This window comes from Pelmatolapia mariae, linkage group LG9, assembly GCF_036321145.2.
Source record: "Pelmatolapia mariae isolate MD_Pm_ZW linkage group LG9, Pm_UMD_F_2, whole genome shotgun sequence".
Classification (NCBI taxonomy): Eukaryota; Metazoa; Chordata; class Actinopteri; order Cichliformes; family Cichlidae; genus Pelmatolapia; species Pelmatolapia mariae.
In genome coordinates, this window is record NC_086235.1 from 7,871,066 (window position 1) to 7,895,171 (window position 24,106).

Consider the following 24,106-nt stretch of genomic DNA (forward strand, 5'->3'; position numbering starts at 1 on the left):
CATTGAATGTGTAAAGGTTTCTCAATATTTAACAATGTGTCTTGCTTTACAGTTGACCTTATCTGTTATTCCTTTGTAATTAAGCAAAAGTAATTTTTGATTCTAAAATATATATCAGTCAACTTTAATTTCTTATGTGTTGAATATTGTTATGGTAAAGATCTGACAACCACAGCTGGCAGTATTTTATATTCAGAGGCACATGAAGACATTTTCAATAAATAGGATTTTACTGCAATAATAAAAACCTTCATTTTTTTCCAGCTTATTGATTCAAAAGAAGTAAAAATACATAAACAACACAGAAAAGTAGAACTGTTTTGCTTTGATCTGCAATTGACGCTCTCAACTTGGTGTATATTTACATTAAAAATTATTAGCCAGGCAATCATTCCTCTTGCTTTCATACCTATGATCTAACATGTCTTTGGATGTCGGAGGAACCCAGCATATTTGCATTTTTGGACAGGACAAAGAAACCTAGACTCGCACAAGTACTGCTGCTGCGATACACTGCAGCACCTCACCTGCTCACTGCTCAGTTTACATACATAGCAAATATGTAAGCTTAACAAATCAAATGACAGCAATGGTTCTGAATGTTGTCTGTACAGTTAATAAAATGAGGACATGGATATGAATACAGTAAAAATTCTAACCATTCGGCTTTATCAAAATATTGCAGCAACATTACAAACCCTGATTCAGGACAGCAAAGAAAAAAAACACCTTCATTTTAATCAAAAAATACATTCAGCTGCAGTACCTTATTTAAATTCAATCACATTTATCCAGCAATACAGTTGCATGAAAGTCGGAGGACAGACACTTCATTCATGGCAACTTCTTTAAAAATTTACATTTTCTTAAAATCTTCAGAAGAATTAAAGAAAATGTAATTTCTTCTATTTCTATTTACATAAGTAAGTAAATAAGTAAAGTTTTATCTGTATAGCACCTTTCAAGATAAAAATCACAATGTGCTTCATAGAAAAGCTAAAACATAAAAACAGAAACCAAACATTTAAAATGTATGCTCACATTTTACACAGCTTTAAAAATACAATTTCTTACTTCTGTCACACATCATGAGTTACCCTCAGTTTCTGTGTGTATCATTGTGTTTCTTCATGTTAAAAATATTTCCATACCATTTTGTTCAAGGAGATGAGGTAGAGCAAGAACTATCAAAAGTGCTTCAAAGAAGGAACAGTGATGAACCAGCGACAGAGTTATGAGCAATCAAAGCTCATTTATGCATGTGGGGAGCAAAGATTAGCCTATGGGTTTTTTGGCCCATGTGGTCTGATAATGGTACTGGCAGTAGGATGTGAGAGTACACAGTGCACCACAGTTCAGTGCGTATGGAGCTGCATAGCCGCAGACCAGTCGGATTGACCCCTCCTTTCCACTGCCAAAAGTACAACATTGGCCACATGAGCATCAGAATTAGATCACAGAGATCACAGAGGAAGAAGGAGGCATGAGTTCATGAATCACATTTTCTATCTACATTTGGAACACTTAGCACCAGGTTGCACTTTTAAGAAGGCAAGCTGGTGGAGGCAGTGTGACGCTTTGAACAATGTTTTGCTGGGAAATCTTGGGCCCTGCCTTCCTTGTGAGTGTTATTTTGGCACATACCAGCTACCTGCTGGTACCTGCTGCTGGAGATCATATACACCCTTTAATGGAAAAAGTATACTTGGATGGGTGTGGCCTCTTTTAGCAGGATAATGCTCCCTCCTACAGAGCAAGGAAGGAGCATTGACTCGGACTCCAAATTCCTCAGATCTCAGTCCACTCGATCATCTGCGGGGTGTGCTGGACAAACAAGTCATCTCCATGGAGACTGCATCCCACAGCTTAAAGGACTTAAATGATCTCTTGCTAAAATCCTGGTGTCAGATACCACAGCACACCCTACGGGGTCTAGAGGAATCCATGCCACGACGGGTCAGGGTTGGTTTGGCAGGAACAGGTGGCGCAACACAATATTAGGCAGGTGGTCATAATGTTATGTCTTATTGGTATAGGTTAATCATTTCAAAATTCCAAGGTGCTGGCAGCAATCATTTACATGGAGTCTGTAACTGTAACACTGTAGTTGGCTCCTCAAAAGTGCCTGCAATTAGAAATTAAACAGAATTCAGTTCATAAACACTTAAAATACTTGAAAAATATTTTATAAAAAAACAGGCATACCCTCCAAAAGTTATTTCTTGAAAGCATCTTACTTTAAAAACTTTATAGTCACTACTGATTGAGGGTTTAAGGTATATATTACCTCAGAGAGTTTATTTTCCATGTTATGTTCCAGTTTCATTTTCGCTCTGTGGAAAAAAAAAAACTGTGGTCACCATAAATGACTTTAACCTCCTCAGAGTGCTTCAGTGAGTAAGTTAAATATCTTTAGATGTCTTTAGATCCTAGATAAATTAATAGTTATTTAAGTTTTACAGTTTCCACTTAATCTTGTAAATTGTTTTTAACTGTTTTTAAATTGTTTAATTGTTTTGGCTCTGAAAACTGCAGACATTTTGATGTCAGCATTTCAAGTCAGATCTTAAATATAACTGAGCAGGGCCATCAGAGATGTTTAAAGAGGCGGGTGCTCAAAGTTAAAAAGGGGCACATAGAACCAGGCTGAAGAACAACAACACACATCCTTTAAGAATCTAATATGCAATCAAATCATACTATATCACTGTCATCAGGTGGGGACAATGCAAAGCAAACACAGGCTATGTTTTACCTGATTGGAGGCACTGTTGAGCGGTCGCTGCTCACGCTGGTGCTGCCGCTCCTCCTGCTGATAGTGATGGAGGGCAAAAAATTTTTTTTTAAATGCCTCAAGAAAAGGGCACTTGGGGCACCCATCAGGAAAGGGGCATGTGAACCCCCCCCCACCCCCACCCAACACACACACGTGCCTGTAACTGAGACACATTCTGCTGGTGGGATCATATAGACAAGTAGAATAGCACAGAATAAAATAAGTGGAGGTGTGTACTTCTTACCGTATTGCGTCTTAGATGCCGTACTACCAGGAATATTAGTGGTGCTAAAGCCAAAACTGCAACAACCACTCCAATAGCAATGCCTGTGACATTAATTGTCTGTCCTGTAACAGAAAATTCAGCACATTCAAAATGAAAAGCTTTTTCTGTTGGAATTTTAAAGCATTTTTTTAACCTATCCTGTTCATGACCTGAATGTGTTTTTGTGCGAAACACATTTGCTTTGCCAACAGAAGCTCTATAAACTTTCTATGGGCTGCTCTACATAGTTTTTCTTTTTTTTAATGTTTTTTTTTTTTTCAGTGAAACATGGTGAAACAAGGCCACAGCCAACCACTCCCACTAAGTAATGTAATTGATCAGTAGGGACCAGAGAGAACTGAATTCACCCAGCTGTTTTTTTGAGGAGGCATTCTTTCAAGACTAATGTGATCTAGAAATACATTACTCTACGCTGACGGAGTACCACAAAAATGATTTCTTGATTTCCAATTAATGAGCATTAGTGTCTTAATAAATATATATATATTAAAAAAAAATACTGCACATCTCCTGCTTGCTGGGATCACAGTTATTTGTTACAGTGACTGAAATAATAGCACCAAGGACGCCAACAATCGATATCACTCGATTAGTGAATATCTAACAACAATGATCCCTCTAATTTTTCATGTGTCTGAGCGAACACACAAACTCCCTCAGCGGTCCCTTGGACCACTGTGAGCAACATTAGACGTGTGCACTGTGGTCACGCCAGTATCTAATCCATCCAAGTTACATGGTTTATTAAAATAATCAAATTACAGCATTTACATTTATGTTAGACTACTTTTAATTAACTGCTTTAGCCCACTTACAATGAAAATTAAAAAAAAATCTTGTTCATGACCTGTGTAGTATGTTAACACTATTGGAAGTAAAAAATAACTTGAACTCCAATTTTGAAAACACAACTTTCTTTTCTTTTAATAAAGCTCTGACTTGTATTATGAGTGTGAGTCTGTGGTCTGGGAGAGAGTCCTGTAACTCTCTCTCTGCAAAATACAGTATATAATGACCAATGCTGGGCAATTAATTATATAGTTACTTCTTCAAAAAAAAGTTACTGAGTTTTGCAAACAACAAAGTTTTTTGCAGCTGTTTACCTAAAAATGCAGCCAATGCGTTTTTTTAAAATAAACATTTCAAACTATTTACAGAACAATCAGCTGTTCTGCATCAAATCTGATGCCACACAAATTATTTGTGCCACTCCAAAAAATAATTTCTGTCCACTATGAGATAAAGGAGAACAACAGCCTGATACCTGCAGGCCTGACAACAGGAGATGTATCACTCCTGTAACACCTGTAACATTCAGCAGTCGCCTCATTGTTCTGACACATTGATTAGCTGCGTATATACGAACAAAACTATTGACTACAATACACACTAACTACACAAGTCAACACACTAACTTTAGACTCCAAACACGCTAAATGTCGCAAATCTCTCACATCTCAAAACACCGCCGTCACTTCTAAAACTTCCTCCCGTTTCTTAACAACTTGCCATATCATTTTTTGATTGGTCGACATGGTACATTTTTCCACCAATAGGAAAGGGTGGGGTTTTTTGGTTTTGTTTTTGCTCACAGGCGGAGAGTGCTTTCGAGCCTTTTCCTTATAAAACGCAGTTTTTACCGTTTCTTCCGGCAGTAAATATAAACAACGATAGTATTCAGGAAGAAAACCAAACATTGCATATATTTTTATCACAACTCTGGTTTTACGTGGCCTATCAACACAATTTAAAAACTGGTATAAAGTCCACACAATTGTTCCGTCTGTCGTGTACAACCATTGGAGATGTGAGCAGTAACCTGCTCACATCTCCAATGGTTGTACACGTTGTCATTAACGTGGCTTCACTCCACATCAGCCACGCCGCTTAGCAGCTAAAACACCGGTGTCGGCACATAAGGACGCTGTCATAGCCTGTCAAAGACCTTGATTAGCTGCGTATATAGGAATGTGAATCGCATGATTGGCTAGATTATGGGATAAGGTGGCATCGTTCTAATCCAATACAGGAGCAGCCAGTCACTTACTGACTAACACTGCAAAACAGAATTGTTAAAGTTTTAATTTTAATTTCAATTCAGGTTAGATTTTATTTTTTATGTGCGCAACGCAGATTTTCTGTGCGCAGAGACCGTGCCAGCAGTGCGCAATTGCGCACGCGCGCAGTTTAGAGGGAACATTGCCGAACAACCCAACTACAAATTGCTTATTGTGTAGTGCTTCAGGTAAAAGAGAGTGGAGCTACGTGCATACAGTTCTTAAGGAACACCTATAAATTAATTTCCCACTTCCAGCAGGAGCTGGAATGTTTTATACAGTCTGGTGAGAAATTCTGTAATAAACATTTAAATAACAACTAAAACAAGATGAGCCTTATTAATGGGAGTAACAGAAGAATTTCCAGATCACATACAAATATGAAAAATAACTTGCAGTGACTTTCTTCAAGTCCTTACTCGAACTTACCTTCTGTAATCTGAAGAACTGTGGTTTTTACGAGTGTTGTGTCATCATTAGTCAGTTCGCACGTGTATATTCCATTCTGATCTGAAGATAATTTCTGTAGTGTGAGCGTGCCAATCTTTGAAGCATCCTTCACATATTGCCTCCATTTATCTGAAACTGTGTAAGTTCCTCCGGATTTCATCTGTGTCACAATGAGCTGACTGTGGTTGAATCTCCAGACGAGATTGGTTACAAGAGTATTTGAGTCGGTGCATGGGATTGTAATTTCAGAGTCAGGACAAGTGATAGAAGCTGAAATCATCAAAGCATGGATGAATAAGAAAATAAATTATTTTGATGTCAGATTCTGACACAAAAAGAAAAACTGAACATTATCTCTTGCCATAACAAACAGAAGAATCTGCACATTCAGATATTTCACAGCAGTGAGACCAAAGATGTGATGAAGTTTTACACTAACTACAGATCTTGTTTAGTACTTACTTGGTTTAAACAGAGTTGATGTCTTTGTGTTTTTGCGAGTGCTGATGGTGCAGCTGTAGGTTAAATCAGTATCACTGTCTAAGAGTGTCAGAGAACTACTGATGCTGTAAAGTTGTCCATCACGCTGGACGTGTGGATTTGGCACATGAGCCAAAGGTGATGAAGGTTCTGTGGACCAAGTGAGTTTAGGTTCAGGGTAGATTCCCCCTGACATGCAGAAGATCATATTTCCTTCCTGGTTGATGTTTACTTTCTGGACTGGAACTGGGAAAGAAAAAAAATCTGATAAATTAAATTAAATTAAAAGAAGAAACAGGATATATTTCCAAGGCGAAAATATCAAATTCAACCTGAATGAATGCAGGACACATGAGGATACAATACTGAGTAGTGACTTGTGAAACAATGATAATAATAATTGCCTGCTACAATGCCAGATTGAAGAACTGAAGAACACTTGGTCTGTATAATACAGACTAAGCTTTCAGGATGGAGGTGCTAAGTTTTGGGGCCTTTTTTTGTAGCCAACAGGCATCTGTGGGGAAAGTTTCAAGGTGTGTGTTCTGTATTTGTCATACCATCTACAATTACATTGATAAATGACTCCTGGTTTCCACTGGTGACACTGGTGTAACACTTGTATCTCCCTTCATCTTGAAATTCCACTCCTGTCAGTTGAAGTGAAGCATTTCCACTGGAGACTTGGTCTTTAAAGATTGATGTTCTGCCTTTGAAGCGCTGGTCCTGGTATCCGAGCTTGTCTTGGTTGTGGTAGAAAGAGTGGACCTGAATGTTTCCTGTTGTCTGAATCCAGTGGATGACTAGTTCAGGACCAGGTCTAAATGTACACGGTAAGATGCAGTTTTGCTTAAACTCGCAGGAGACTGAAACATCTGTAACACAACAGGTCAAAAGAAATCATGTAATTTAATTTTATGCAAAAAACAAGAATTGACTTAAGTCTTTTTTTAGAACTAGATACGCTGCCTGACAAACAACATTTGTGACATGTTCAGCTGTATTATTGCATTTTATGTGTTTACATGTGCTTTGTTGCATTGGTGTTGTGGGGCTCATTCTCTAATATATAAGATTATCTTGGTATTTTGGTGAAATCTGGAAATAAAATGAGTTGAGAAATTTTTTTGAGGCAAAAGTCTGCAGCAAATCAGGAATGCTATTTAACAGAGGTTTCTCTTTCACAGTATGCACGAACACTACCCTTTCCTGTGTAGAGAGATGACAGTATCATGTTAGCTTAAGATTTTCTTTATTTAGGGCTGCACGCCTGCACTGCAGTGGTATTAAAGTTCAACAAGTAATAGCTGAACAAAAAACTCATATTCAACATTGTAAACAAGTATCTGTATAGAGTTTTCCTTTTTTCCAGGCATACACTCTTTTGTCTACTTGTGTTTAACAAATAATTGTAATTTTAACACAGTTCAGCACTGTGTGTTATGTTTCAATTCGGTTGCTCAATGTCTAGCCTTTCGTTTACTGTGTCAAAGTTAGTATGGTACTCTAAGCAAAAAAAATAAAAATGTCAAGCCTTGCTCTAGAGTGCTTGATATGCTTCAAGGGGTCAGAAAGAAGGAGAAGAAAAAAAGGCAGAAACAAAACCTGGGGCTCAAACACTATCCTTCTTCGAGGATGAAATTTGATTCTCATTGAAGACCATTGTTACACTTTGCTATTAAGCAGTTTGCTTTAAATTTTATTCTATTTGGTTAAGTTTAAGTAAAACAAGGACTCCATCAAGTTTAGCAAACATTTACCCTTCAAAGAAAGCCCCAGCCGATCCAGGAGAGAAGGGCAAAAACCCATAGTGATCTCGTATGTGTCAGGAGTATCAGAGCAGTTGAGACGGAGACGGAGGAACGCTGGTTTGAGCGCAGAGTCAAGGAGGCCATTTACGTGAAAAGAGAAACACCATCTCTGAATCGAGGAGGGGGCCTAAGGGTACATCTTTCGCCATCTTACAATGCTGTGATTGCAGCCATTGACCAACTCTCTGTGAATGGTACTCATGGCCATTGATCAGTGGGCTTTGATCAATGAGCTTTGATCAGTGGTTGTTGATCAATAGTCATAAGAATTTGCATATTAATGATCAAGGAACTGACCTCCCAGCCCATTGTTCCTTCAGGGGTGTTGATTCAGTCATTATGCAAATGTACTGTTTATAAGATTTGGGGAAACCTGCAGTCAGCTGAGACTGAAGAAGTCACTTGGATGAGTGACGAAACGTTTCTCCTACTGAAAACGCTACGTCCAGATGAACAGAATCAACTTTTGGGATTTACTTATCTGGATGATTGAGCGTGCCACACAGCTGCCAAGAGTGAGGTAATTACTGTTCAAATAACAGCTTAGAGAGAATTCATGCTTCTGTATTAAATCTACACAGCACAGTAGGTACATCATAACCGCAACCTGTCTGAAACCATAAAACATAACATACCCTGAAGCCTGTGCCATGCTCCTCTATGAAAGTTTGTGTAACTACTTAAAAGATCAGTCACAATAATTGTTGTATTGTGACTGATCTTTTAAGTACTGTTGATAATACAAAACACCAGGCAAAAGTATGAATGCTAAGGCTCTAGAACGATTCCCCACAAGTCTAAATCAGCTATTGGGGTGATCTGTTTCCATGTAGCTGAGCAATGTTCTATTTTTAGAGTTGTTAACAGCTGACAGTAAGTGAGGAGACAGAAACGTAGTTTAGCTTTAACACTAAACTTGAAAGAAGGTTGTGTTTAAATTATACCTTTCTTTGATCCATTGTCAAAATAACCAGTAAATAACTACTAGAAGTGAGCAGAGTGTTAAAATTAATAAATATAGGTAAATAATTTACAGGTTGCCCATATCTAGTTATTTGCATTAAGAAACACAAGTTAGGTCCAGGCGGTAAAATGGAAATGTTTTATTTACGTGTTGTATTTAGTTTTGTTATTAGCAACTGAAAGAATTCATTGTGCTAAATGAGCCAGTTTGGTAAGATTCCAGAGTTAGTCATGTGCACTTTGCACTGAACTAAAGTCCACTTGTAAGGACGAAGGTATGCGCTGGTAATAAGTAATCTGTTTTTGCCATTATAGTAATAGTTAGTATACATCGTTTTTTTCAAATAAACAATTAGCTTTTCAGTACTCAGCTGGCCCATTTTAGAAAGTGTTATTCTTCTGTCAATCTGTGTTATCACATAGAAATAAAGGAAGGGAATATTTAAAAATATTTTCTTCCTGCTTTCAGGCTTCTTTCTTCCAGGTGAATAGTTGCTTGATTTCCTAACGCCCTGAAAACCTAACAGCACTTCATATATTTATTTATATATAGAAAAAGGTTAAACCACATAAACTAAAGAAGTAACTGAAGGAATAAACTAAATCCAGAAACCCTGGTACATAACAAACACTACATGTCCTTGGGGTAAGTGTGAAAACAAGGTTAAATTAGTGAATTTGTTTTTCTGATATTCCTGCTTTTTGTGGCAATTTTTTTTAAACATGCCAACATAACAGACTAATATTAACAGATCCGAAGTCAATGTTTTGACTGGGAAAAGGTTAGAAAACTCTAGAAGCCTCACTTACCCCCTCTGGCAATATTCCATACAAAGTTCAGATGAAAGACCACCAAAACTACAAGAAACCTGAAGACAGTCATTATTTGAAGCTTGTTTTGAGCACTCTACTGGGAACTGGAAAGAAATGCGGACGGCATTCACGGCAGTCACTGTTAAGCCAGCCTACAGTACCTCGGTATAGTGATGCGCGAATCATGAACGAATCGTTCAATACTCGAGAATCACTTTACTGACTCATGAATCATGATTCACAAGCCCAACTGACTCACTGACTCATCCCTGTTGCTGTTAGCAGCAATATATCTAGCTTATAATTAAAATTGTGGAGAAAAACACAACATCCAGTATCTTAACAAAAACATTTCTGCTCTGAACTGGAAGAAAAAACCCTGAGTAGAAGCTCACATCAAGACAATAGCTCCTCGGTTCACAGTAGCATCACTCTGCTAACATGCTAACAGCACACTTGAGCTACTCACCCCCTCCCTCCTGTGCTGAATCATAGAGCCAGCGAGTCACTCAGGACTCGCTAACCCCCTCCCTCCTGTGCTGAATCATAGAGCCAGCGAGTCACTCAGGACTCGCTAACCCCCTCCCTCCTGTGCTGAATCATAGAGCCAGCGAGTCACTCAGGACTCGCTAACCCCCTCCCTCCGACACACTTGACACATTTAAGGAAAATACTAATAAAATAAAAATAAACAAGATAAATGTTCCCTTTAGAAATTTTTTTGCTCTTTTTTGCTTTATAAAATAGTTGTTTTCTTTTAGAATCACTCATCTTAGCAGTAGGATTTACATGAAAAGAGAAAAGAAATTAAGTTTGAGTGAAAATGTACATTTTTTGCACTCTCTGGTCAACTGACTCAGTGAATCAAATGACTCAAAAAACCCGATTCACTTTGGTGAGTGACTCATTAAAACTCGATTCAGTAAAAAGAATCAAATTTACCATCACTACCTCGGTACAAGGTCGAAACCTGATTTCAAAAATAAAAGTCTTCGAAACCTGATTTCAAAATAAAAGCTCTTTAAAATTCCCTTATTCTTTCAATGATTTCAGAAAGTTATTAAAAGGAAAATCCCCTTTCTATAGAACAGGGGTGCCCAATCCCAGTCCTCGAGAGCTACCGTCCTGCAGCTTTTAGATGGATCCTTGTTCCGACACACCTGAATCAAATGAATGGCTTGTTATCAGGTATTTGCCAAACTTGATGGCATGCTGAAGAGGCAATCAAACCATTTGATTCAGCTGTGTTGGAGTAGGGATGCATCTAAAAGCTGCAGGACAGTAGCTCTCGAGGACTGGGATTGGGCACCCCTGCTATAGAACAATTTCACTCTAGATCAACAGTATAGGCCATCACAGTGATATCATGCTAATATAGGGTGTCCAGCCCTCCTCTTTTCCCACTTCACAATCCGTCCGGGGCGTCCGGGGGATTTTCGAGATTGACTAGAAAAATGTCCTAGTTTTCATATAGTCCGACAGAGGACCCATGTTTGTGACGGCCTAATGATGTTTAAAAGATCCCAAAGCGTACGTGCATCTTTTCAGATGAACTGCAACAGAAATTTCCCTTGTAGCGACCCAGTACTGCCACTTGACTTTTGAGTGATTCTTTGCTCAACCTTGGTGGATTTTGGTTGGATCTTTGTCTCTGCTAAGTCTAGTTTGTTTTGTTTTGTTTTTTTTTTATCTCAGTTGTTGTCTTAAATCTCGCATATGGGTTCTCTTCCTCCACCACACAGAACTTCAACCTGCCAATGTTATTGATTTGTGCACTTCTATTCTGCCATCACTCAATCCAAGCTCACCTCTTTAACCTGCAGGTTGACTACTTAACAGTGTCAATTACCATCTACTTTGTCATTTAATAATTAAGATGCTACATTAACAGGTCCCTATGCACACCAAAGTGTTATTGCCTGCAGATAGCTATACATACATAAGTGAAGCCTGGCATAGTACATCATGGCTGGACCACTGTATCTGTACAGCTGATGGACATGCAGCTTTAGCAAACATGGCTATTAGGTATGAGGCAACTGTGTCAGACCATATACCTTTTGGTTTTACTGTGAATGTGGAACAAATGCCAGCAACAACTGGAAATAATATTGCTAATATTGCTACCAGTGTAAAATTAGACTGGTCAGCATTTAGTGAAGATGATTTTTTTTTAGCTTATCATAGTAATACCGATATACATCTGAACAACATTTCTTTGCCCAAAGAAGCTATTGTGTGCAAGGATGTCAACTGTAAGAATGCTGTGCATAAACATTTACTCTGCTCCATGTATGATTATATAGTGACTGCTCTGTGTGAAAGTGGTACACTGCTTGATAAACAATATAAGCATAAGAAACCTAACATCAGACCTGGCTGGAAAGAACATGTATCCATGTACCATGATGAAGCTCGCATAGCTTATAAATGTTGGGCCATGGCTGGAAGACCTAAACAAGGCCCAGAATTTGAACAGAAAAAATGTACGAATGCCAGATATAAGTACACTGTTCGCTTTATGAGCAAATGCTGAGAGCAGATTCTTTCGCCAGGAAAATGCTGTGTAATAATATGGCAGATTTTTAGAAAGAGGTGAAAGCTCTTAATAACTGTAAACCATCTCTACCATCAACTGTTGAAGGTGTTTCTGGGGCAGATAACATTGCTGCATTATGGAGACAGCATTACAGTGCGTTGTTTAACTGTATAAAAAGTGAACTATATGAGGACAATTCTGACATGAGTAATGACACAATAAGTGTAAGGACACATGAAGTATATGAAGCCATTCATAGGTTATCTGATAGTAAATCCTCTGGTTTGGATCACATCACTGCAGAACATTTAAAACATGCTAGTCTAAGGCTAGCTCCTCTTCTAGCACTCTGTTTCACTGGGTTTATGATTCATGGCATATTACCAGACTCAATGCTGTGTATTTTATTGGTACCAGTTATGAAAGACAAAGCTTCAAAAGTGAGCTGTTTGGATAATTACAGGCCGATTGCACTAGCCAGTATTTTATCTAAGGTGTTAGAAAGAATCTTGTTTGACAGAGTTAGTGTGTTCATCTCTTCTCTGGATAATCAGTTTGGCTTCAAACCAAAGCACGGCACTGACATGTGCATATATGCACTCAAGGAAATAGTCAGTTTGTATAGGGCTAAAAATTCATCTGTCCTCATGTGTTTCATTGATGCCTCTAAGGCTTTTGATCGAGTGAACCACAGAAAACTTTTTGATAAATTGAAGAGACGGGGAGTTCCTCAATACATCGTGAGGATTCTCTCTTACTGGTACGCTCATCAGAACATGCAGGTTCAGTTCAGTTCATTTTTATTTCAAACATATACATTCACCAACATTTCATAAAATCATTCCATGCAGTTGTTTGAAAAGGAGTAGGCTGAAGTATATACTTATTTAGCCCTACCCCCTCAGGTTTACATCCTCATCATCTAAATTTGAACAACAAAACGTTTACAATGCCTTCAACTTAGAACATAATAACATCACAAAAAAATAAAATAAAAAAAAATTGTCATGTTCAACAAGAAAATCAAGAAAATAAACATCAGTTTGACTGCTGTCTTGGGTTAATTGCATTTTCTTCATTCTTATACTTATTTAAAATTTCTTTTTTGAGTTTTATTTTAAACTGGTTTATATCACTACTGACCTTTATTTCTTCTTTTAACTCATTCCAAAATTTAACTCCCGCTATTGAAATAGACATCCTTTTCAATGTTGTTCTTACTTTTTGTAATTTTAAATTCCACTTCCCTCTAAAATTATACCTCCCTTCTCTTTCTAAGAACCATTTACTTATTTCGATTGGGAGCATCCCTTTCCTTGCCTTATATATTATTTGCACTGTTTTAAACTTCACCAGATCCTGGAATTTTATAGCTTGCGTCTTAATAAAGAGCGGGTTTGTGTGAGCCCTATACCCCTCCTGATTTATTAGTCTAATAGCCCTTTTCTGCATTACGATTATAGTCTGAATATTACTTTTATATGTATTTCCCCAAACCTCTACACAATAACTCATGTATGGTAATAGTAAAGCACAATATAACATATACAATGTTTTCCTATCCAAAAATTGTTTTACTTTCCCCAAGACAGCAATGCCCCGTGCTAGCTTTCCCCTCACATAAGTGATGTGTGATTTCCAACAGGCCTTATGATCAATGATCACACCAAGAAATTTTATGGTATTAACCCTTTCTAGATATACATTATCAACACAAATTTCAATATTAATGTTTTTCTTATAGTTTCCAAATAACATAAATTTTGTTTTATTTAAATTTAAGGACAATTTGTTTCTGTCAAACCACTTATTTAATATCTTTAACTCCTGTGTGATCACCTCCAAAACCTGTTGAAATTCCACACCTGAACAAAGTATATTGGTATCATCTGCAAAAATTACAAACTTTAGTATCTTCGATACTTTACAAATATCATTTATATACATAATAAACATTTTTGGTCCCAATACTGATCCTTGAGGTACTCCACATTCAATATCCATCAGTTTAGATTTAAACTCATTTATTTGTACATATTGCTGTCGATTCATCACATAGCTTTTTATCCAATCTAATACCACACCCCTAAACCCATATTTTTCCAGTTTGATTATTAGAATTTTGTGGTCAACAGTATCAAATGCTTTTTTTAGATCTAGAAAGACTCCAAGTGCATACTTCTTCTTATCCATACATTCAGTTATTTCTTCCATTAAATCCATCAATGCCAAAACTGTTGATCTGTTATTTCTAAACCCATACTGGCAATTTGCCAACAATTCATGTTTATCCACAAAGTTATCAAATCTCTTTAGAAATAGTTTTTCCAGTATCTTAGAAAACTGAGAGAGTACCGACGCTGGTCTATAATTTGTAAAACAATGCTTTTCACCTGATTTATAAATGGGAATAATTTTTGCAACTTTCATTTTTTGTGGAAAAACCCCTTCCTGGAAAGACAAATTAAAAATATATTGTAGCGGTTTTACAATACCATCAATTACTCTCTTTACCGTTACCATATCAATATCATGACAGTCAGTACTTGTTTTGTTCTTAAGTCCACTGACAATATCATATATCTCCTTCTCTTCCACTGCTCTTAAAAACATTGAACTTGCATTCCTTTCAATATTTCCTCCAGTCTCCCTTTCTATCATATCAACCTTTATTTCCGCAGCCAATTTTGGCCCTATATTTACAAAAAAATCATTGAATCCATCTACTACTTCGTTCATTTTACTAATAGTATTTGTCCCTTCCATAAAATACCCAGGGTAGTCATTAGTCCTTGGTCCATTTTTTATTATACTATTTAATACCTTCCATATCCCTTTCATGCTATCTTTATTATCTTCTAACTTTTTGATGAAGTATTCTTTTTTACAAGTTCTCATTATGTTAGTTAATTTATTTTTATACTTTTTATATTTCTTTTCAGATTCTGTAGTTCTCTTTTTAATGAAATCTCTATATAAGGTGTTCTTTTTTTTTACAGGCATTTTGCAGTCCCTTCGTCATCCATGGTCTTCCTGTATACTTATCTTTCCTGTTGACTTCAATGAGTAGGCTGTTTTTCTCTAATAAGGCCATGAATATGCTTAAGAATGCCTCAGAGGCTTTATTGACATCCTTGTGTTTATATACAATAGTCCAATCTTGTTTTATTAACTCATTTTTAAGACACTGCATTGTCTTTTCTGTTCTAATTGTTTTATATATCATCTTACATTCATTTCTGTGAACTTTATAGCAACAGTCATAAGTTACAAAAACTGGTAAGTGGTCACTTATATCATTTATCAATATCCCGCCTTTTATATTTTCTTCCATTACATTTGTAAAAATATTATCTAATAGAGTTGCACCAGGTTAAATGGGGAAGCAGTATTTCTGCCCCCTTTGGTGTCAGCAATGGTGTTAAACAGGGTGGGATTTTTTTCTCCAACTTTATTTAATCTATATGTTGATGATTTGTCCATACAGCTGAGAGCCTGTAACACTGGGTGTATATTAGGTGAAACATTGATAAATCATCTTATGTATGCAGATGACCTGGTTGTTTTTAGTCCAAGCAGTGCTGGGTTACAGGAGCTTCTTAACATCTGTACTGAATATGGTGTGCAATATGACATAAAGTACAATGCTGTTAAAAGTGCTGTTTTGATATGTAGAACCAAGCAGGATAAACAGCTAAATTTCCCTTTGTTTAAACTGGCACAAAAAACTCTTGAAGTTCATAAAAAGGTGAAATACCTCGGTCACTTTATTACTGAGCAAATGAATGATGATGATGATATATACAGACAACGGTGTAAGTATGTGCAGGCAAATACTATTGCACGCAAATTCAACTTTTGTTCACTTCCAATTAAAGTGGCTTTTTTTAATATACTGCCCCCTTGTGGTCATCCTACAAACAATGTAGCATGCAGAAGCTGCATGTTGCATATAATGATGCGATGAGAATCCTTTGCAGGATACCTAGAAGGGGTAGTGCCAGCCAGATGTTTGTAGCTGTGGGTGTGGATTGGATTCTGTTTGCGCTATAAAAAATGTGTCGTAATAGTGATGGCCAAACAAAGCTTTCTGAAGCATTGAAAAACAGTTAATTACTCCAAGCTTTTCAATACAGTCTTCTCTGGGGACATCTGGTGGCCAAAAAGCATGAAGAGCGGCTTGAATCTCTCCGCTCTTCGCAAACAGAATCCAATCCACTCCCAGCTCAACACAAGAGTCAGCTCATCACTGAGCAAACATTGTCATAAAGACAGGCAGGAAACAATCACTTTTGCAAGCAAGTAAACAACAACAAGGTCAGGAGCCACGCAGCATTAACTGTTTCTTGAGCAATGATCCAGCAAAGAATGACTTCCTGTTGCTTCCTGAAGAAGCAGACCAACAGCAGATGTATGATTAACGCCAGGTATGTTGGAGCCACAATGCGGGAAATCTGCCATGTCTCGACAATGCACATAAACTGGTACACACACACACAGCTTCACTCAAATTCACATTTGAAAAATCCTGGAAAAAGATGCTAGTGAACTGTGTTTTTTTCTCCTGCGAGACTTTATAAAGTGTTGACTGAGTTCCTGAAGTGCTACAGTAGTGAGCAAGCTCTCACATTGTTGCCACGTAACCCTCAAGGAGGAAAGAGTGGAAAAGAAAAACTGAAGCTCACTGACATGGTCTCCAGGATCTCTAGGATGTTCTTGTTGTTTTGGTGTTTCCCCCCTCCTCGCTAGGGCGGAGTCGGACTATGGAACCCGCCTCTGTCCTTGCCTACTTTACTCACCTGTCACCCATAGAGTGATCACTCACCTGCCACTCATCATGGATGATTACCCACGCACTACTTAAGCCCTCAGTGGGGTTTGCTTCTTTGTGGGACTTTTATGCTAACCTGTGTCAGTGTAGCCCTGGTTTGCGGGTCCCAGTGCTGCTCCTTAATGATTCTCCCTGTACGGACTTCCCTGGGCTCCTGCCTGTTTCTCCTACCCTGTGGACCCAAAGTCGATGTGAGTGAGCTTTTGTGGATTGGATTTGGAGTGCTTGTGAGTCATGGACTGTGTGAAGAGGATTGTGAATGTTTCCCTGCCCTGGACATTCTCCTCTGGAGCCCCCTTCCCATACTTCACTATTTAAATGTATATATTTCACCTGATGTGTATCTGTAAATAAAACTCCTTTCATTTTTAACCAGCCTGAGTCCTGCACCTAACTAACCTTGACACTCACCTCTTCTGCTTTGTGCTGGATACAGTAATTGATATTATAGGCGGGCACAGGTACGTACGTTCTTTTAGAGCAGAGCTACAGATTAAAAATGCCCAAGGCGAAGCGGTCAAAAGTCTGGCTGTACTTCGCAGCAAAAGATGCAAACTCAGCAGCCTGCAACAAGTGCTTTAAGCTGATACTGTGCAAAGGAGGTAACTCCTCGAATCTGATGAAACACCTGGCGACGCATAGTGTTTTTTTGTTTTTTGTTTTTTTAAAAGCTGAGGAAATGCACCTTATTTGATAGCTTGCTGTGAGACCTCACACCGAGCACATCTACTGCGGGTGTGGTGCCTGTTATCAGACCTGGAGTTAGCAACATCCCCCAAAAACCCGAAGAGTAGAGTCCTGGCCCCTAGCCCTGCCAGTGTAGCAGAAATGATGACGGATGATGATGGCAGCAGCAGCCGTTCTTCTCTGCGTGAGTAGCTTAATGTTGTTCGTGTGTAATTCACGGTGAGTAGGCTAACCATCCATCCGCTTCCGCTTATCCTTTTCAGGGTCGCGTGGGGCGCTGGAGCCTATCCCAGCTATCATAGGGCAAGAGGCGGGGTACACAGACAGACAACCATTCGCACTCACATTCACACCTAGTGGCAATTTGGATTATTAACCTATCCCCACAAGTTGCATGTCTTTGGACGGTGGGAGGAAGCCGGAGTACCCGGAGGGAACCCACGCAAACACGGGGAGAACATGCAAACTCCACACACAAAAAAACCTGATGGGGGAATTGAACTCAGGACCTTCTTGCTGTGCGGCAACAGTGCTAACCACTGTGCCACCATGCTGCCCGAGTAGGCTAACCACGTTATTAAATTAATGCATGTAAGGTGAATTAGCAAACACCGTCGTAGTTGCATGCGGCTGTCTTCTTGTTTGATGGCAGATACTCCCTTCACCCTGGCCAAAAAAAAAAAAAAAAAAAAAAAACGCTAAAATGACCAAAGAAAAAGTGGAAAACAGCTAAACATGAGAGGTTTTTAGACAAGGTTGGTGTTTTTTTTCCCCCATTGTTTAAGCACTGCTTCCAGCCAAGAGTGATACCATAAATCCCCTATAGCTGCAGAAAAGGCTAACATTGTTATCTTTTTACAAAAAAAAAAAAAAAAACAGCTAAACATAAGAGGTTTTTGGACAAATTGTGTGTTCTTCATTCTTTAAGCACCGGTTCGAGCACCGTTTAAGCACTGGCACCGTTTCAAAAGTACCGGTTTGGTACTGGTATCGGATAAAACCTAAATGATACCCATCCCTATTAAAAAGTAACAGAACATTTCAGCTTCCCCATTCTCCCGACACTGGGTTAAACATTTACTCCAATAAGGTCCTTGCTGTAAAAAAAGACCTTAACCTCACCCGTGTACTTACTTCAAGCTCCAGGGATTCACACAGCAAGATTTAAAAGTCCTTTTGATGGTTTCCTGTGCTTTTCCTGTGTTTCGAAGTCCTTTAATGTATGTGTGTCCTCACAGCTCAAATCATGCCCGATTAAAAAATAATTTCATCTCATCATAACATAAACACACACATAATTTATACATATTTAGACAGTGAAGAGAAAGGCAGTTCAAACATGATTTTTACTGTATTAGGAAAATCAACCAGTTGAAATAAAATGAGTTTTAATTCAGATGTCTCAGTTTGTACCACAAAAACATTGTACATCATCCTGTCCAAATTCAACAAAATGCTGGGAGTTTCCAGACATAACTTGAAGTAATTCAGGAAAAAAATGACTTAAATATATCCAAATTCTTGTAAAGTGACATATTTAAGCACACACTTATTAAAAAAAAAAAAAACTATAAATTGCAAAAGATTGTTAGCGATAATTTCTAAATTATAAGTAGTTGAATTTCACACACTGAATTCTTGTAAAAGGTACATCTACTTTAGCTGGCATGACTACTGCTGAGAAAACATCGTCTGAAACTTCAGACTCATCTACTCCCTCCTCAAACATAACTGAGAACTTTAACACCACAGGCTTCTACATGTGTTCATCTTCATTTATTTATGAGAAGTGTGAGTGATTTAATGTTTGTGCTGGATGTTTTTTGGGGGCTATATGTAAAATCTCATTTAGGACCACCAAAATCCCAGGTCCAGCCCTGTATTCACCACTTGCTTGGTCTGAGAATAATGGCCTGGTCACTTCAGCATTTTCAAATTCAGTTAATTTTTAGTTGGCTTGATTATGAAGGTTAAGTAATTTGTTGGACTGTTTCAGGCTTAAGTTGAGATGAAACTGCTTAGTTTGATTTTAGTAGCTCTTGTGAGAATGAAGGAACCTGTTTTAACGTATTTGCTCTATTGCCCCAGTTACATTTCTTTCCTCTGTTGGAGTATAAAATGTTCTACTACAAAAAACAGTTATTACAGTATCTCTTTAATTTTCTTTCTCATTAACTTTTCTATCCAGGAGAAAGTGTCCAGAGCTGTGAAGAGAGAGGCCAGGAGCTATTTTTTACTTGCTAATAGCTTGTCTACCAAAGGGAACGTGGCTAGGATGCAAGCTACTATTAATACATGCGTAAGATGATACCAGGCTTTAGAGGTGCATAGAGCAGTCACTTGGTTTGTTTTTGTGAGGAGTGTTCAGCCCTGCAAACTTTGACCCAATAATTCCTGACTGTCCCCCAGGGCTAGGGATCATTTTGATACAGGACTAAGATGTTTCAATATAATTCAGAGCCTGACTTTAGAGAAAAAATAGGTTTCTGAATTCCTCAATGTACAATTTCCTGTGGATTTTGTTTGTTTATTTATTTGTTCTTAGGGTTGAGAAGAAGGCATTTTTGGGCATCTTCACAAACAAATGTTTCTGTAAGAACACACTGAGTAACTGCAGACACATAGCTGCAAGAACTAAATGTACCAGCTCCCCAGGAAGATGCTACAACATAACTGTTTATAAGAGATGAAGCATGCAGACTGCTGTACTACCACTATTATTATCCACTCTTTCTTAGAAGTTCTCTTCAGTGTGTAGCAGTGTGTGTGTTTGTTGTGTTAGTATTTCATTAGTGACTGGTCTCTGGTTAGCTTGTAGCTGGTCTGAGGGTCTGATTGTCCATTGGTGCTGCCAGTCAAACAGCTGTTCTCATTGAGGTTACTGTCACCTGCAGCTCCATGTGAAACAAGAGAAATGCATTCTGGGTTTGGCCTGCAATTTAATTGGTTCACGTGGTCACACATGAGTTACCTAAATAAGCATATTTTCTTTCATAAGGAGAACTGGATGAGCAGGTGGGCAGTGTTTAAATCTGTAAGTAATTAAGCCATTTCAAGCAGCTATTGGATTTCTTAAGACTTAAAACTGAAAATGCCAATTAAACAACAATGAGTGATGTGACAATTAGATTATACTGCTGTTGAACTTGCTGTAACCTTGTTTGGTGGTTGATTATTCAACTTTGCTTAATATTGCAGTTGTTTGAAATATATCACACTCCCTGTTAGTATAAATAACATTTCACTGTCACCTTTGAGTTGTAACCAGTTATGCACTTTTTGGGCAACAATAAAGAGCTTAGTGTTTGAAGTTATTCTTTGGCTCCACCTAGTGTCTGGTTTTGTAAGTATATATGAGATTTTCTTAATGATCTTTGATTGCATGCAGCTCAGGATGTTGATAAAACTGATCAGTGACCTGATTGTTTTTAGCCCCAGTATCAGGTGCCTCTCTCCTGGAGCTGGACTCTGTTCCGTTCCAGTCCAATGTGTGTTGAGCCAAGACCTAATCTAATAATCTGATTAGTATCACTCAACCTTACATACCAGTTCTGGTTCCTTCCCCACCACAGAAGTGGCACTCTGTTTACCATAAGCCTGTTTTGCAAGCTGGGCACCAAACTGCCAGGGGCTCCAGCCAGTACACAAGATAGTGAACCCTGCTCTGGGTGGTGGACCAACAGGAGCCATGTAGGGCAGGGTAAACTGATCCCCAGATCTTCTTGCCAGCTTGTGACTAACACTTCATTAGCAGGAGAGTGTGTAGGTTCATTGCATTGTCAGTGAGCTCCAGCCTACCCATAACACCTGGTTTCAAATCAACATGGTAATGATAGCCTGTTACAGTCTGTGCTTGTAATGATGTAGTTTTTTTGCTTTCTTTTTGTAAAGGCAAACTGCCTGCAGTTAGAAGTGAAACAGAAATCAGTCTCAACACACTAAAAAGAACAAACAACTGAAAATTGATGGATAAGGAGATACTCTTCCAAAGTAATCTCTTAAAAGCATTTTATTTTCCAGACTTTCAGGTTATATTGCTATGCAATTGTTTTATTATGCAAACAGAATCCAATCCACTCCCGATTCTACACAAGAGTCAGCACTCTGTGTTGGGAAATCTGAGCAAACCTGGTCAGAAAGACAGGCAGGAAACAATCACTTTTCACACAAGTAAATGCAACAACAAGGTCAAGAGCCAGGTAGCATGAACTGTTTCAACATGTCATCAACAGCTGATGTGTGATTAACGGCAGGTGTGTGGGGGACACAAGGTGGGAAATCTGTCCTGATAATGCAGACGAAGCAAACTGACACACACACACACACACACACACACACACAGAGCTTCACTCAGGCTCACATTTGAAAAATCCTGGAAAAAGATTTTAGTGAACTCCTCTGTTTGTTCTCCTGTGGAACTTTTTGCCGACATGGTCTGTTACTGTTTGAAATAAGCAGCATTGATGATGATTAATATTCTGGTTGCAAAAATATTATTTACTGTATCCAGCACAAAGCAGAAGAGGTGAGCTTCCTTTTCATTTTTGGCGCTTTCCTCCTTATTCTCCCCAAAGTAGGTTAAACATTTACTCCAATAAAATCCTTGCTGTAAAAATGAATTTTTACATAAAGTACACAGGTAAGGTTAAGGTCATGACCTTAACCTTACCTGTGTACTTTCTTCGAGCTCCGGGGATTGACATACCAAGATTTAAGTCCTTTTGATGATTTTCTGTTCTTTTCCTGTCTTTCAAAGTCATTTAATGTGTCTTTGTTCGAAGTGTTTTCAGATCTGAATCCTCACAGCTCAAATCATGCCCGATAAAAATTAATTTCTTCTCAACATATAAACACACACATAATTTGTACATATTTAGACAGTGAAGAGAAAGACAGTTCAAACATGATTTTTACTGTATTAGGAAAATCAACCAGTTAAAATAAAACCAGTGTTAATTCAGATGTCTCAGTTTGTGCCACAAAAACAAAAACATTGTACATCGTCCTGTCCAAATTAAACAAAATGCTGGGAGTTTCCCGACGGTACTCCAAATAATTAAAAAAAATTATTGAAATATATGTTAAATTCTTGTAAAGTGACATATTTAAGCACACGCTTATTAAAAAACTATAAATTGCAAAAGATCGTTAGTGACAATTTCTAAATTATAAGTAGTTGAATTTCACACACTGAAATCTTGTATCTGATTCCAAACCATCATGAGGCTGGAATGGGATCCAAGACTGTCAGCAAGTAGCTTGTCGAGAACGTCACAACTGTTGGTGCGATTATTCAAAAAGGGAAGAAATCTGAAATCCTCGTCAGTCTCCCCAGCTCCACGCGAGAGCTTGCTTCATGGGGTGAGGACAATCATGACAAAGGTGGTGGATCAGCCCTACAATGAAGGAGCTTGTCAATGCTCAGAAATCCAAAAAGACCTTAACACATACTGGACTGAAATATTTCCCCTGCTCAAGTTTACCATTGAACATCTAAATGATTCATAGAAGATTCGGGAGAAGGTCCTGAAGTCAGATGAAACAAAATCAAAAATTTGGCATCAACTTGTCCTGTTTGAAGGAGAAATCCTAAGGAAACTTAAGCTTTGAGTTGCCAAGCCAGCCATGGAAACTAAAGGATTTAGAGAGTTTCTGGAAAGATGAGTGAGATAAAATTCATCCTAACATTTGTGCAAACCTTCAAGAAGTGACTTCCTGCTGTGCTTTCCAACGAGGGTTTCTCTAAAATAGTAAGCCATGTTTTGCTCGTGGTGTCAAATACTTATTTAATGATATGCAATTTAATTTATATAATGTGTTTCTCTTCATTTGGTTTATATTAATTCTATTTTCATTAAATGAAGCTATTATAAAAATGAGACACTGTTCATGTACTTGTGAGCAAACTGACAAATTCAGCAGGGGATCAGATAATTATTTCCCTCGTATGTAAAGAGATGGAAAATATTGAAAGCAACTTTCCTATTGATATGACTGTAACTGTGAAAACATCCTCATGTCAAAATCATCAAACTTTATGCAGATAACATGGATGAAATCATCACCTGTCAGTTTGTAAAGTGTTGTTTTAAAGCCTGAACTCCAGCTTGGCTTATTGGAGCAAGATGCCATAAATAAGGAGGGACACTACACAGTCATACATTAAATGCACAAGATAGACTCACCCTAAAGAATACACTGCATTATCTTATTTAAATGAGCCCATAATAAACACCCTCTATTAAACAAAACTTCAAACTCAAAGTGGAGGGAGAAACTTGAAGCTTTTCCCCTGAACTCCCTCCAACCTAAAGTAAAACAGAATAGCAGACTTAATGAGCTCAGTAATTAGTCTTTTTTTAATACATTAATTTATTATGACACATTTAAAAAGAGGTCTAGTATAATTCATG

General features: G+C 38.0%; 1 protein-coding gene across 1 annotated transcript; it reads right to left on the bottom strand.

The window, feature by feature from the left end:
• Positions 1–335: 335 nt before the first annotated feature.
• LOC134634042 (V-set domain-containing T-cell activation inhibitor 1-like) lies at positions 336–9,726 on the bottom strand. The gene is made up of 8 exons (XM_063483076.1): positions 9,634–9,726; positions 6,610–6,924; positions 6,032–6,295; positions 5,549–5,839; positions 3,021–3,124; positions 2,756–2,812; positions 2,288–2,333; positions 336–2,125 (listed from the first exon to the last, which is right to left on the bottom strand). Exons 1-7 carry the CDS (start codon positions 9,704–9,706, stop codon positions 2,310–2,312), a joined length of 1,128 nt encoding a protein of 375 aa, XP_063339146.1. The 5' UTR covers positions 9,707–9,726; the 3' UTR covers positions 336–2,125; positions 2,288–2,309.
• Between the last annotated feature and the right edge of the window lie 14,380 nt (positions 9,727–24,106).